Below are 13,538 nucleotides of genomic sequence, written 5' to 3' on the forward strand. Positions count from 1 at the left end.
TGCATCCAAACCAAATTGCCAAACCAGCTAAACCCACGGTGGAGGGGTATTGGAAAGGGATTGGGTGGTCCACCCAATCCCTCCCTCCATGGTGATGGTTTCCTCGGGAAAAATACTACACACCAGCCAAACGAGGCCTTAGGGCTTGGGGGTAGGGTAGGTGTGGTTGTTTTTCAATAAAACCCTTGTGTTTATTATGTTTACAACGCTACTTCTAAATCAGAATTTTCTCTTCTTCGTATTGTATTCTTTGAAGGGTAAGAAGTTTTTTTTTTTTTGTGAAAAACACAACAGGCTGTCAGCCAGTGCGAGGGTTAGTTCAAAATTTTATACATTGGCAAGGAGTTTTTCCAAACCAGCGGTGGACGAAGCCCGACACGCGGCATCCTCAAACACGAAATTAACAGTGCGATTACCGGCGAACCACGTTTTGCCTGTTGCAAACGCGCTCACGAGGAGCGATAATCAGAAGACGGCGACGTGTTAATCAACCGAATAGCCAAAAAAAAATTCAGAAAAATGAGAAAATCGCAATGGTTAGGAAATTGATCAATTGATGATATGTCCAGCCACGGATAATTCAACGAAAAATACTGCACGTGCAAAAAGAAAATGTTACTAGCTGTTTGCAAATGTTGATATGGCATGGAATCTTGGTTGTTTTTTTATAATATATAACATTTAACAAATTAAATCATATAGTTGAAAACTTTGGGACTTTGCCTCCATCATCTTTTGCCCTTGGTCAAACTGCATATTTCATCAGCGCGACCGGAGACCACCGCCCAACCGCCGCACGCGGCCCAATCAGTGCTGGCCTCCCGCAGCTGCGTGCGACCTTTGCCTGCGAGAGAGAAATAAAAGGGAGGAAGAAGAAGAAAGGAGAAGTTGGGGCAAGGTGCTATAATCTAGTATTTTGCAGTTGATGGATGCGATTCAACGAAGGGCAAAAGATGAGGAAAGGAAACTGAAATGGCATGGAGATAAACATTTCGTCGAACACCTTACCGGTCATGTGAGCTGCCGTGGTCTGGCCCTCCCCCAGATTAAAACAACTAATTGCACCAAGTCACTTACCATTCCCCAAGTCTATTGTACCTCCCTTATCATTGGGCCTCTCATGGTCCATTTGTTTCTTTGCATGTTGCTGGCTGTTCTGTCATCTACTACCCATCTGTAACGACACATGAACTCCAAAGGGCTGAACAGAGAATATCTTCATATCTCAAATATTGGCTTCTCCTCATTGACTAAAATAACTAATATATGTACAATCAGATTAATTTAACTTATATTTCATTGCGTGTCCACAGCTCAATTAATCTTTGTTTCTGCCATCACTTATCATTCCATTTGCACGCTTCACCATATGATATATTTCTAGCTTAGTTCATAACAAAAATTAAAACATGCATGCATGAACTTCTGTAGCCAAATTTACCTGTACATCCAACCTATTTGTTGTCACTTGGCAAAGTTAATAGCACCTATACATGGGAAATTTGACACATTAGTGTTATGCTTTAGACATGGATGGCTTACATTGACTTACTGCATTTGACTCTTGTATACAACAATATGATAGACAATACATCTCCTGCTTGTGTCAGTAAGATAATCGTTGATGCCAGTCACTACAAAACCTTAATGCGTACGCTGCTAATTAACCAGAACCTTCAATTATTTTGGTATCACACCCACCCGTACGATATATAGTCAACCTTGTATTCTTAGATTTGGTGTTGCTAACCCTTAACCTTGGTGTTCCTCTTTGTCCTTCTCATCGGAAATAATATGACCGCCACTTAGATGTCAACCATCTATCAAGCACTCAAGCCTCATGCATGTTTATCTTTCATCACAATTTGTAGTCCATGCTTGGCCCAATCCAACTACAACTCATAGCACAGATGAACCTTTGTAACTCACATTTTTAACTTTGTTGTACAAGTAATTTGTGATTTTGTATTTAGGTTTACTGCTTTGCATTATTTAGAATTTATAATGAAGCCTATTTCTATTTGCTATCTGTGTTGTGGTCATGGAACCATTCATAATATGTGTTGTCTAGAGGCTGCTCTACCAATTCTACTATGCCGATCGGATCATGTGGCATGAATATGTAGTGTAATCATCATATACCATCCTATCAAACACTGAGTCTTTTTCTAACCAAGACCTAGCAAACACTAACTCACTAAGTAAAAGAAGAAACCATACTCAATACGGTTAGTGTGGAGTTCAACCTCCAAGAACGAATGAACCTCATAAACTTGAATTGGCACCATAAATATGTATTGTATCCGTTTTTTCTCGAAGGCTGGAAGCAAAGCATCAAGTTCTGGGAATTGCCTAATCATAAAGCTAATAACGCAATAATCAAGGAAATGTGAAAGGTGATAATAGAACTAAGCATGAATAGCAATAGCATTACCATAAGTCCATAACGCCAGAACAACATAAACTAACAGTATGTCCTCCCTCCCGGATGAAAGATCTTCCCTGCACAATCAAGAAAAATGGATCATATTTGAGAAGGGCACAGAAAAAATAATATTAGAGAATGAATAGGGAAAAATAAGTTCCAACTTTATAGGCTACTGAAACTCAAAAGCAGAGACAGACACAGAGAGAACCAAGATCAGCTGCTCCTATCACTGTGCTAAATGCTGTTATCGCTTCATCCTAAGTTTGTGTGAGTAAATTAGATTCCAAGCATGATTCAATCATGACAAATCATGTCATATATCACTGCGTCAACTTCCAAAGCTTGTGCGCCGGAATATAAATAAGAGCTCACCAAGATAAGAGTATAGATGACACTCTGTCCATTGTAGCCTCTGCAACATTTCTATCAATACAGATTTTAGTTAACCAACATGTTAGGAGAGGGTGTATTAAATACTATCGGAGAAACATACCAACTTCAAAATGCAACCAAAGTAAGAGAGAGTCCAGTGCTGTGTATGTGTGGTGTGCGAGAGAGGGAAGTTGGAGCAGACCATCATGTAGAAACTCCTCAGTTATTGAAGGATTTTTCTTCAACCTGCTCTTTACCTTTATATATTAGTCTAATTTTATGTCCTATGATTTAAGATCCATATTTTGATCAGTGATTTAATTTTTACATGATAAAGAAATTTGAAAGTACCTAAGAATAACTCCCACCAAATACTATTAAGCAAAGTTTTCAACAGAATGAAAACGAAAAGGGTTGCAACCCTTGTATCCATGAGCTATTACGAACAAACATAATAAATGAAGTACATGTTCTTCAACATTATCTTTGAAAGAACTGAGCTGATCATCCTAGTTTGTTAACTCACTAATGCTACCGGTGAGTTGTCATATATTCCATGGTAACTTTATATTTAGCGGATATGTACAAGGAAAAAACAGAAGAATATGGATGAATTCCTTTTTCTTTGAAACAGGATGGCTGTATTGTTTTCTAGGACTGAAACAACAAATAAGTTATAAAGGAAAATGACTATCCATTTGGTATAACCAACTTGTGGCAGACCTTAATAAGTTAGTAGGCATTGCAAAGAAGTCGACCCCCAAAAGCAATAGCTTATGTCATACCTAGAGTTCTAGAAGACTGGAAGCACAACTGGACATCAGCAGACCTTCTACCAGAATTCACTACAAGAGCATTTTCCACCTTCAAAATGGTGAAAACGACTAGAATCTCGCACAACGATCTTCCGATGGGTTATTTCACTAATTAACTTCATTACTGTATGGCAGTCCACACAGACCCGAAGGTTCTTCACCACCCGGATCACAGACCCTGGAGGAGACTTGATTAATCCAAAAGCAACAGCCAATCTCTCGCTGTGCAAGAAGAGATGGTGCTCCTTTTCGCTTTCTTCCAAGTCATGCATCACAGAACTAGTATCAGGAACATAACCCCTTTTGCGCATCTCCAATACCATTTCCTCAAGAAAAACCATAATTTCTTCTCTAACATCAAGTGGCACTTCCCCAGCATGAAACAAACGGAATTCTCTTCCAGCTTCAATCCAGCTATACCCTGGCTCTTTTCTTATCTCCAATCCAATCATGCACTTTCTAACCTTGGCTACGGAATCCCACTTTCCGTTCACTGCATAAACATTAGATAACAAGATATATGTGGAAGAATCTTTTGGTCGTAGCTCTAATAGTTTATCGGAAATCCTGATACACATTTCAGCATCCTTGTACTTCGTACATGCGCTCAACAGGGCCCCCCAAGTAGCTTCATCAGGCTCATATGGCATTGTAGTCATTAGCTCTTCAGCTTCCAATAAATGGCCTGAGCGACTAAGAAGATCCAGATAACACGTGTAGTGCTGCAATCTAGGAGTGATGCCATACTCATTCTTCATTGACTCAAAAAGCTGTCGCCCTTTCTGAACAAGACCAGCATGGCTACAAGCATAGATCAACCCGACAAAGGTCACCTCGTTGGGCTTCGCTCCTGCAAGAACCATCCTGTCATAAAGAGCCAATGCCTCCTCAGCTCGACCATGCTGTGCCTCTCCAACAACCATTGTCGTCCACGAGATTACATCACGGAATGTAATCCCCTCAAATACTTCTCTAGCAGAGAGTATATCACTGCATTTCGAGTACATGTCAATCAACGCATTCCCAACAATCATGTTGGACAGGAACCCAAGCCTCATTGTGGAACCATGCAACTGCCTACCCAGCACAAAAGCAGCCAGGTCTGCAGAACCGCCAATGACGATCGACAGCACGAATGCATCATCAATCCTAACACCATCCCGCCTCATCTCAACAAAAAGCTCCACTGCGCCGACACTCTCACCGGTGTTCACTAGCCCCGAGATGAGCGCAGTCCATGCAAACAGATTGCGCCCAGGCATGCTACGGAATAGCTGCAGCGCCTCCTCACTGCGGCCGTTGGACGCGTACCCAGAAACCAGGGCAGTCCACACAACGCTGTTCTTGGCACTCATACTGTCGAACACCTTCCTGCCATCGTCCGGGGAGCCACACTTGCAGTACATGTCGACCAGAGAGGACTTGACGACGTCATCCCCGTTGTATGGGGATACCACGAAATGCGCGTGCAGCTGCCTGCCAAGGCGGCGGCTACGGAGCCTGGCGAAGACGCTGGCAACGGAGCTGATCACGAAGTGGTCGGGGTGGAGGGCGTCGGCGGAGAGCATGCAGCGGAGGATCGGCAGCGCGAGCTCGGGGGACGCGGAGTGGGAGACGGCAGTGAGGAGCGAGGAGTAGATGTAGATGTCCCGGCGCGGGGTTTCGTCGAACAGGTGGAGGGCGTCAGGGAGGAGGCGGGACTTGGCATAGGCGGAGACGAGCGCCGCGGGGTTCGGAGGGTGGTGGGCCAGACCTTCCTTGAGGATGCGCGCGTGCATGCCGCGCACGGCCGCCGGCGACCCCGCCGTGGCACGGACGGCGGCTACAGCGGTGGCGGCCGGAGAGAGCATGCATAGGTCCGCTTCGTGTCTTCCTCCCCAATATCTGAGCCGTTCGTTCTGAATTGATTGATCAATAATTCTCCTTCTTTCGCCTCCTACAAGCCCACAAGGCCACAAAGGGATCGTTTGAGTTCAACTAGCAAAATACCCGTGTGTTGCAACGGATGAAAACAATTTTAATAATTAATCTGTCATATGGTAAATCATTTATTTTGCTCATTGATACTTAATAAATATTACGTGAAAGTATTTAGAAATACATCAATATCATTGTTTATTAATAATATTTTTCCTTTAATAATTTTAACTTGTATTTTATTATGTTATCACTTATATATAAATTTATATTTTTCTTTAATTTTATGTATGAATCGTACTTAAACTTTATAAAAATATTGAATTCACATTGTTTCTAACCTGATAACCTGATAAAGAAAGAATGTTAAATTAGATTCATGCCAAGTGGCACAATATGTCTTTTAGAAAATTTATAACCTAATAAAGAAAAAAATGTTAAATTAGATTAATGCCAAGTGTCACAGTATGTCCTTTAGAAAATTTTATGGAATGAAAACTTCTTATAAGAATATACCTTAATAAAAAGATATTTTGAGTGACTGAGTAGTTTGTGGTATAGATTCTTCTTAAGAAATTTATGTGAGTTAGGATGAGTAGAAATTATGTGAGCTTACATTTTCCGTTCTAATGCAACTATTCTAAGGGTGTTTGGATGAGATTCAGTAACCAAATTACATCTGCTAAAAACAAAAATCAAAAATAACAAGTTGAAAGTAGGTGGAACTGGGCAGAGGCAGATCTAACCCTGTCCCAAACTTTTTTGAGGGATAACGCAGAATACCTGATGAGGTGTGGGTAGGGAGGGATGCTCACCGGCGATAGACGATGCGGTGGAAGCAGCCTCTGCTCGCAGGATGGGGATCGGCGCAAGCGGCGGGCGAGGAGAAGAAATTCGAGGCCGAGGCCGAGGCCGGATGGGATGGATTAGGATGCTCACCAGTGAGGGAGCAGGAGAACGCCGGGCCACCTCTGCTAGCAGGATGGAGATCGGCGGGAGTCGGGGGGCGGCGGGCAAGGAGACGGGGCGGATTGGGGAGGCGGAGGTCGTGCAGCGCTCTGCTGCCGCGCCGCCGCGGTGTCGCCTGCCTATGGGTCATATGCACAGGCCCCTGAGGCTGGAATTTTTTCATCTCCCAAAAAAGTTCATATAAGGTCCCTTATCTTGTCGTCGAGTTTTAAACTGTCCTGAACCCTCTAATCTCATAAAACCGGATCACTTTTCATCCCAAGGTAGTAATGTTTTCTGGTTTTATTGATGTGGCGGCTAAGTCCCACGTGGACTCCACAAGTCAACCGACAATCTTCTTCCACCTCACTCCCTTCTACTCCCATCTCAACCCAAACCTTCAGGGCATCTGCCAATGGGTTGGGAGAAGGGTGTCGGTCGGTGGGGAAAAGCTCGACGGCGGAGGCCGCCGGCTGACGTGGCTCCCAACGGCCAAGAGCGCTCACATCATGGACTTGCGCGCGGGGGGTGCAACGCGGGTCCCAACTACAACTGCAATGCCGTCTTCACCTGCACGCACGAGGGCTGAGGCTTCTGCCTCGTCACACTGGCCAAGCTCCTATCCCCCTAGCTCATAGTCGCCCCCCGTCGAGCTGCTCAAAAGCTGATGAGTTTAGGTGTCCCCGAGCTCCGCCTCTCGTCTGCAGAGGCGCACGCGCGGTTCCGCTACATCGTCTTCGAGGTCAACTCCATCTACACCACATTGCGGTCGCATCGTCCCCGATGCATGCGCCCTTCTCCCCGTCGCTCGCCGCTGCCAAGCATCTTGTTGGCTGCCAGCCTTCTCCCCACCCATCGCCAGGCGCCATCGTCGGGCTTCTACCTACCACCGCCGCCCAACGACTGCCACCCTTCTCCCTGCTGGTCAACGGCCACCACACACCTCTCCCGCGATTCAGCGTCTGGCTTCCTCTTCGCGTGCATGCACGAACACTCATGGAGTCAGTGGTGCTCGCGACTATGCTCAGGCGTCGCAACGATACTCCATCTCCCAACTCTTGGAGATCCTCTCGCCAATCTCAACGGTGTGGCTGACATATGACCACGATACGGACGCGGCGTAGATACGTGGCGAGCTGCCACGCAACGATGTGGCAGTGTAACCCGAGGGGACGACGTGTCAGGAGCCCTTCCTACTTCGCTTCTTCGCGCTCTTCACCGTGCAGGTCCATGATGCAGCCGTCAGTCGCCACTCTTCTCCCCACCTCTTGCCGGCTGCCCTGGAGGTTTGGGTTGAGACGGGAAGAAAGGGGAGATACGTGGGAGAAGATTATCGGTTGATATGTGGGACCCACATGGGCCCCACGCTGACTCAACCACCACATCACTAAAACCGGGGAGCAATAGTGCCTTGAGACGTAATGTGACCTGGTTTTGCAAGATTAGGGATATGTTATATTTGGTATTTTAGTTCAGGGGCAATTTTGAAACTCGGCGACAAGATAAGGGACCTCAAGTGAACCTTTTCCTTTCATCTCTCTCTTTTCTCTTTCTTTTAAGAATAGTAGAGATGCTCGTGCGTTGCGATAGGAAATCCAAATTACATATGTTATTTTTTTCATGTATGGTGGCGGAGAGTTAGATGATAGATATTTGGGGGCCTTTTTTCATGAACCTGGGCGTGATGTTGTCGTGCTCGGATTGGAAACTGAATTTTTATAAGTGATTGTTTCCATTTGATGTGAGCAGAAGAGTCGGACGCTTGTGGAGGACATGGAAACGGACAACAATTCACATGTCGGATGAAAAATTATGAGACACGCTTTTCTATGACAAACGACAAAAACACTATTAATGTTTTAAGTAGATAAAGATATATAACTATATAAGTCGTATTTTGCAATGAAATTTATATAGATACATTATAACCTACCTCCCAGCATTTTCATATTTTTTTTTACCACCGTATACATATATTTCAAGCACTAAGCATGATTTAAACATTGTGGTTTTACATTTCAAACAATAGTCATGAAAATTTTGAAAATATTTTAGAGCTTTGATAATGGTGTTATGGCCCTGCAAAATGTCAGCTGAATATGACTCGTATAAAAAGAAACGAAGAAGATAAATGCTCGAGCAAACCGATTTTAGTAGTTCAAGGGGTACAATAAGGCAAAACATAGGTCAGTGGGTTAAGGGTGTGCTTTTTAATCCATCTTCCTAACTTATACTTGTTTCCAATCTGCTAAATAGTGTAATTTATGTAAAAAAATTATAAAGAAAAATTGCTTTAAAAAATCATATTAATTTATTTTCATGCTTTTAAAACTAATATTTAATTAATCATGCACTAATGCGTGCTCTGTTTTACTACATGCTAAAGAGGAGGGGTTCCTAGCCCCTCTTTTCGTACTTAGCCCATGTGAACCAATGAAATATTATAAAATAGATTTTCTTTCAAACCAATATATTAATATGTCCGTGCTAACGCTACGATGATATTATATTTTGACAATCAGGCATACATATACAGATTCATGCCAAGGATACAAGAAAATAAAGCCTACATATTCATTATTCTACATGAGTTAATGACATGTGGGTCAGGATGACATATCTCAAATTTTGCAAAATTATAATGGCATGGTTCCAATTTTCCCTAGAAAAGAAAGAGTGCCGCCACCTACATTTCAAAATCCCACACATTTCAAAGTCCTATACAATAATAACAAGTTTAATACCAAGACATAGTTATAGATTTTTAGTTTTGTATTAGCAAGTTTTTTGTTCTGCGAATGTTTCAAAATCCTAAATTGAACTGTATTTCTTATTCAGATCATAACCATCACAAAAACTCATAACAGATCAAAATGTTCATATATTTGGCAGCATGATGGACCATGGGTGAAAATAGTGACCCAAAACATTTAGCTGTCTTTCAGTTTCAGCAAAAAAAAAAATTAACCACTTTGACTAGTAATATGCCCGTGCTAACGCTACGATAATATTTTGTAGTTCAAATGTTGTACATCCAAATCGCCAAAAAAAAATGCTTCCACATTCCGTTGATCTTAATACAAAATAATACACATACACCACAGTAAGGACATGATTATTTTACAGCCCACTTGATGGTTCGATAACAATACATCTCTGGAAATGGCATGAGGGGTAACAAATCTAGTAAAGTGGCAAAGAATTCTCTCAATAATCTATTATGCGCATACTATGACCACTGATTCAGAAAAATATTATCCAGATCCCAACAAAACCTACACAATTCTGATTGAACCAGTGTGTAGGAGAGTAATAAGGTTTCTACAGCCATTGCATGCTTCAGATTTATTTAACAGCCCAATAGCTTATTATGCACTTCATTGTGTTGAACTTGAAATGCCTTGCTTGTGCTGCAGAGAGGTGAAACGGAATCTTAAGAATTATTAAAGGCGTTTCAAAACAAAGAAAAAGGCTAGGCCTTGATCAGCATAAATTAGTTCATTTAAATTTTAGCTTGCTCAATGTTTTCCATGGCCAAGAGTCAGCATAAACACCAACATTAAACAACACCATATAAGGGGAATCATGCTTGATCAATGTTTTCCATGGCCAAGAGTCAGCATAAACACCAACATTAAACAACACCATATATGGGGAATCATGCTTGATCATCAAGTGGGGAATAGTAAACTATTGACAATCCTGCCAATTAGGTACAACACAAAATCATGCAAATCAGTTGTATCATATTTCAAAAAGTTAATCAAATCATGTAATACAGTCAAACCACACCCCAGTCAAGCTGACCTCACCGCCCCAGAGGTAGTCGCCTCCCCGGAACTTCACCAAGACAGCCCCTCCATGTGCCCTACAACGATGATGTAGGCATCCACATTTGCTGTCATTGGTTGCCCTGTAAATAACACTCGCTGTAGCTCAATAGATGTCAAACCACACTGTTAAACATGAGGCACATGATTTTTTTTGGTAGAAAATTGGGAAAGAAAACACCGAAACAGCACAAATTATTTGTACTGATAAATCGAAGACTATTTGAAAAAGAATTCATAGAAGTAAGGAATGCACTGGAAAAGAACACAATTCTCAAATATGGGACCTGATCACTTAACATGATATCAAATCGAGCAGTTCGTGAGCAGCAATATTTTTTTTAATGGAATGAGCAGCAAGATTTCGATGAGCAAGAGCAGTGAAATACCATGCCGAAGTCCAAACATTACATCCATACATGGTACTATCAACATGTCTACTGCCGTAAATTCAGACAGTACATGCTACTCTGAACATGTCTATATGCTGTCAAAATGCTGAATATGACTGAAATTCTGAAACCAACTAAATGGGATCAAGTCTCAACCCATCGACAATAAAGCTCCGACATTAAGATAAAATCCATACATATATAACCCTAAAAACTAATGCTAACCTCAGCCCGATAGATTGGAAAGTAGTTACCTTTAATATCGGATGCATCGACCCTCACTCCATTATCCAGCTAAAAGCATCAGCCACAATCATGGTTCCACAGATCATCGTCTGCTGCACGTTGTCCTAGGTGTTAGCACCACCTCCATGCTGCCCACGACTCAATTGTGCCAATTTAAATTGTTGACAGACTACACAATGCTGGAACTTTGGATCAAGGACATACAGGAGTTCTGCAAATTAATGAAGCATACCGGCTCCCGAAACCAGTTGCTCTCGTCTTTCTCCCTGATCGGCACTGAAATATAAAAGTAGTAAGAAAGAATGCCCATGTTCCTCTTCATATTTGAATTTCATTGATTCAACTTGAACTCACCTGACAAATCACAAAACCATGCATCCCTTTAATGTAGTTATGTTTTCATCTGATCCATCCCTTTAATTTAGTAAGAAAGTGAAGTTCCTGACTAAGAATAGCTGCATTATTCTAACTTTTTTTTACCAGAACTGCATTCTTTCTTTGTTTTTTTACCAGGACTGCATTCTATCTGTTGAAAGAAATATTATGTACAGTGTACAATTGCTGAGAAAACCTTGACATCAATAGAATTTGCAGGTTTTTTTATTCCATATAATTTTAAAATAAACCCAATCATATTCTCATTGCAAAAGGATACTTTGGAAGTATCAGCATCGTTACAAAGAGATTATAGTGAGGCACAAATAAATGTATGCTCGAATTACTACAGATGAAAGCAACACTCATACGGGATTGTATAATTCTGAAGCATTCAAAAACATTCTCACAGGTTTTCTATAAATCTATGCGTAAGCCATCATAATCTAGAATACTTCAGTCTATGCTCGAGGTAAGTATATAATATACACGGTGTGAATAAGAGTATATTATGTTTCATGCATAAGAGTAGCAGTCCTGCATAAGAGTAGTTGAAAATCATATGGCCGATGTACCTCTTCTCATGCATAAAAAGGATCCAGAATATCTTGTTAATAAAATGCATGTTTTGTGCCATTTTTCTACCTAAATCCTTTTTGTCATGCATTCTGTAAGACCCTAACGATCCCCACTCATGCAAGAGACAAGGTTGCACTAAAACCTAAACTCAATTTATTCATCCAAAAACCACGATCTGAAACCATACATACATCCCTAGTACATCTGAAACAATACATAAGATGCCACTGGTGCTGGTCCTCAATACCGATCTTCCTCATCATCGCTACATGAAGAGAAAAGTATATATATTCCCTCCACATCTAAACTTGTTATAAGGGTTGTTAATTAGAAAAAGGTGATCTCAGCCATAGAAGTAAAAGGATGGCTGAGAATAGGTGAAATTCACCCAGGCAACAGCTGCTGCTGCGGCTGCTCTTGTTTGGGCAATAAAATCAATTGGTTATTTTCAAGTCCTACATTGGGGGAGTTTAAGCCATTGGGGGAGTTGCTTTAGTTGGTTTCAATTGTAATGGTTGAAGGAATGGGATCGAGCGAAGCTTACCTTGTCTGCAGCGTGGTGGAGAGGGTTCTGGTGGTGGCGCAACAGAGAGCACATGGCGCAGGATCCTTGGCGGTGGCGGCGTCGCGGTACAGAAGGCATCCCGGTGGCGGCTCAAGATCCTTCGTGGTGGCGTCGGAGGCGTCTCGCGACGCGGTCGGCAGGAGGGACCGCGCGCCGGCTGCGTGGTCAGCGGTGAGGGGCGGCGCCGCCGTCGCTGGAGGGGGGCACGGGTGTCGGAGGCGTATCGCGAGTTCGCGACGCGGTCAGTGGGGAGGGGCGCCGTCGCGCTGGCGGCGAACGGAAGGGTGGCAGCAGGGGAGAGAGGAGGAGGTGGCGGCAACGATTAGGGTTTGCCCGGGGAGTGCGGCGACGCTTGTGGTTATAGTTGGCCATGTGGGCCGCCCGGCACGGCACGGCCCAGGCCCGGCCGTGCCTGGGCCGAGGCTTGTCGGGCCGGCACGGCCCGACCGACGCACCGGGCCGTGCCGTGCCAGCCCACGTGCCGCACTCACGGCCCAGGCACGGCCCAACACGCCTCGGGCCGTGCCGGGCCGGCCCGAAGGCACGATGGGCCGTCGTGCTTTTCCTCAGAATAAGTCTAAATTTCCTCCCTCCTATTGGGCTGTGACATATGTACAGCTACAAAAAGTCTATTTTACCTCCCTCTTCTTTGGGCTGGGGTATATAAATAGCTAAAATAAGTCTATTAAAGGTCCCTATTCTCTAGACAGTTACATTTATATGTCTATTTTTAGTCCCTATACTTTATGTACCGGGCCTGGCCTGCCGGCCCATCGTGCCGGGCCGGCCCGACCGTGCCGGGCCAGCCCAGCGTGCCGGTGGGGAGGCCCAGGCACGGCCCGACGGTCGGGCCGGGCCAGCACGGGCCCGACCCAAGTCGGGCCGTGCCGTGCTTGGGCCGGGCCAAAAAGGCGTGCCGTGGGCCGGGCCTTCGGGCCTCGGGCCTTATGGCCAACTATACTTGTGGTGGCAGGGGAGGCGACCGCGCTGTAGGTTGGGAGAGGGAGGCGGAGCGATCTGGATTGGTGGAAGGAGAGCGCGTTGGGGATTTTCGGTCGAGGTGGGAGGAGC

The 13,538-nt window shown here is 43.8% G+C and overlaps 1 protein-coding gene and 1 long non-coding RNA gene across 23 annotated transcripts; both read right to left on the reverse strand.

Moving 5' to 3' along the window:
- Positions 1 to 579: 579 nt before the first annotated feature.
- On the reverse strand, positions 580 to 6,651 carry LOC4351063 (pentatricopeptide repeat-containing protein At4g14050, mitochondrial). 12 transcript variants are annotated; one of them, XR_010737640.1, is made up of 6 exons: positions 6,348 to 6,651; positions 3,586 to 5,551; positions 2,922 to 3,046; positions 2,801 to 2,840; positions 2,435 to 2,502; positions 580 to 1,487 (listed from the first exon to the last, which is right to left on the reverse strand). XR_010737640.1 is itself a non-coding variant. In XM_015762017.3 (3 exons), exon 2 carries the CDS (start codon positions 5,463 to 5,465, stop codon positions 3,633 to 3,635), a length of 1,833 nt encoding a protein of 610 aa, XP_015617503.1. In that variant the 5' UTR covers positions 5,466 to 5,551; positions 6,348 to 6,651; the 3' UTR covers positions 2,269 to 2,502; positions 3,586 to 3,632. The 12 variants fall into 12 exon arrangements, 3 of the variants coding, with proteins under 3 accessions (XP_015617503.1, XP_015617500.1, XP_015617498.1); XR_010737643.1 differs by having other exon boundaries at positions 580 to 844; positions 2,801 to 2,851; XR_010737639.1 differs by having other exon boundaries at positions 2,801 to 2,851.
- Positions 6,652 to 9,519: 2,868 nt separating this feature from the next.
- Positions 9,520 to 12,798, reverse strand: LOC9269896 (uncharacterized). Of its 11 annotated transcripts, none has more exons than XR_010737755.1 (6): positions 12,447 to 12,596; positions 11,303 to 11,389; positions 11,153 to 11,224; positions 10,957 to 11,040; positions 10,293 to 10,393; positions 9,520 to 9,890 (listed from the first exon to the last, which is right to left on the reverse strand). It is a non-coding gene; the product is annotated as an uncharacterized lncRNA (long non-coding RNA). The 11 variants fall into 11 exon arrangements; XR_010737754.1 differs by having other exon boundaries at positions 11,303 to 11,393; positions 12,447 to 12,585; XR_010737752.1 differs by having other exon boundaries at positions 10,288 to 10,393; positions 11,303 to 11,393; positions 12,447 to 12,585.
- Positions 12,799 to 13,538: the final 740 nt, after the last annotated feature.

Source organism: Oryza sativa, chromosome 11 (genome assembly GCF_034140825.1).
Source record: "Oryza sativa Japonica Group chromosome 11, ASM3414082v1".
Classification (NCBI taxonomy): domain Eukaryota; kingdom Viridiplantae; phylum Streptophyta; class Magnoliopsida; order Poales; family Poaceae; genus Oryza; species Oryza sativa.

What these genes read in the sequence shown, in the direction of transcription:
- LOC4351063 (XM_015762017.3), bottom strand. Translation starts at nt 5,465, where the DNA reads ATGCTCTCTCCGGCCGCCACCGCTGTAGCCGCCGTCCGTGCCACGGCG.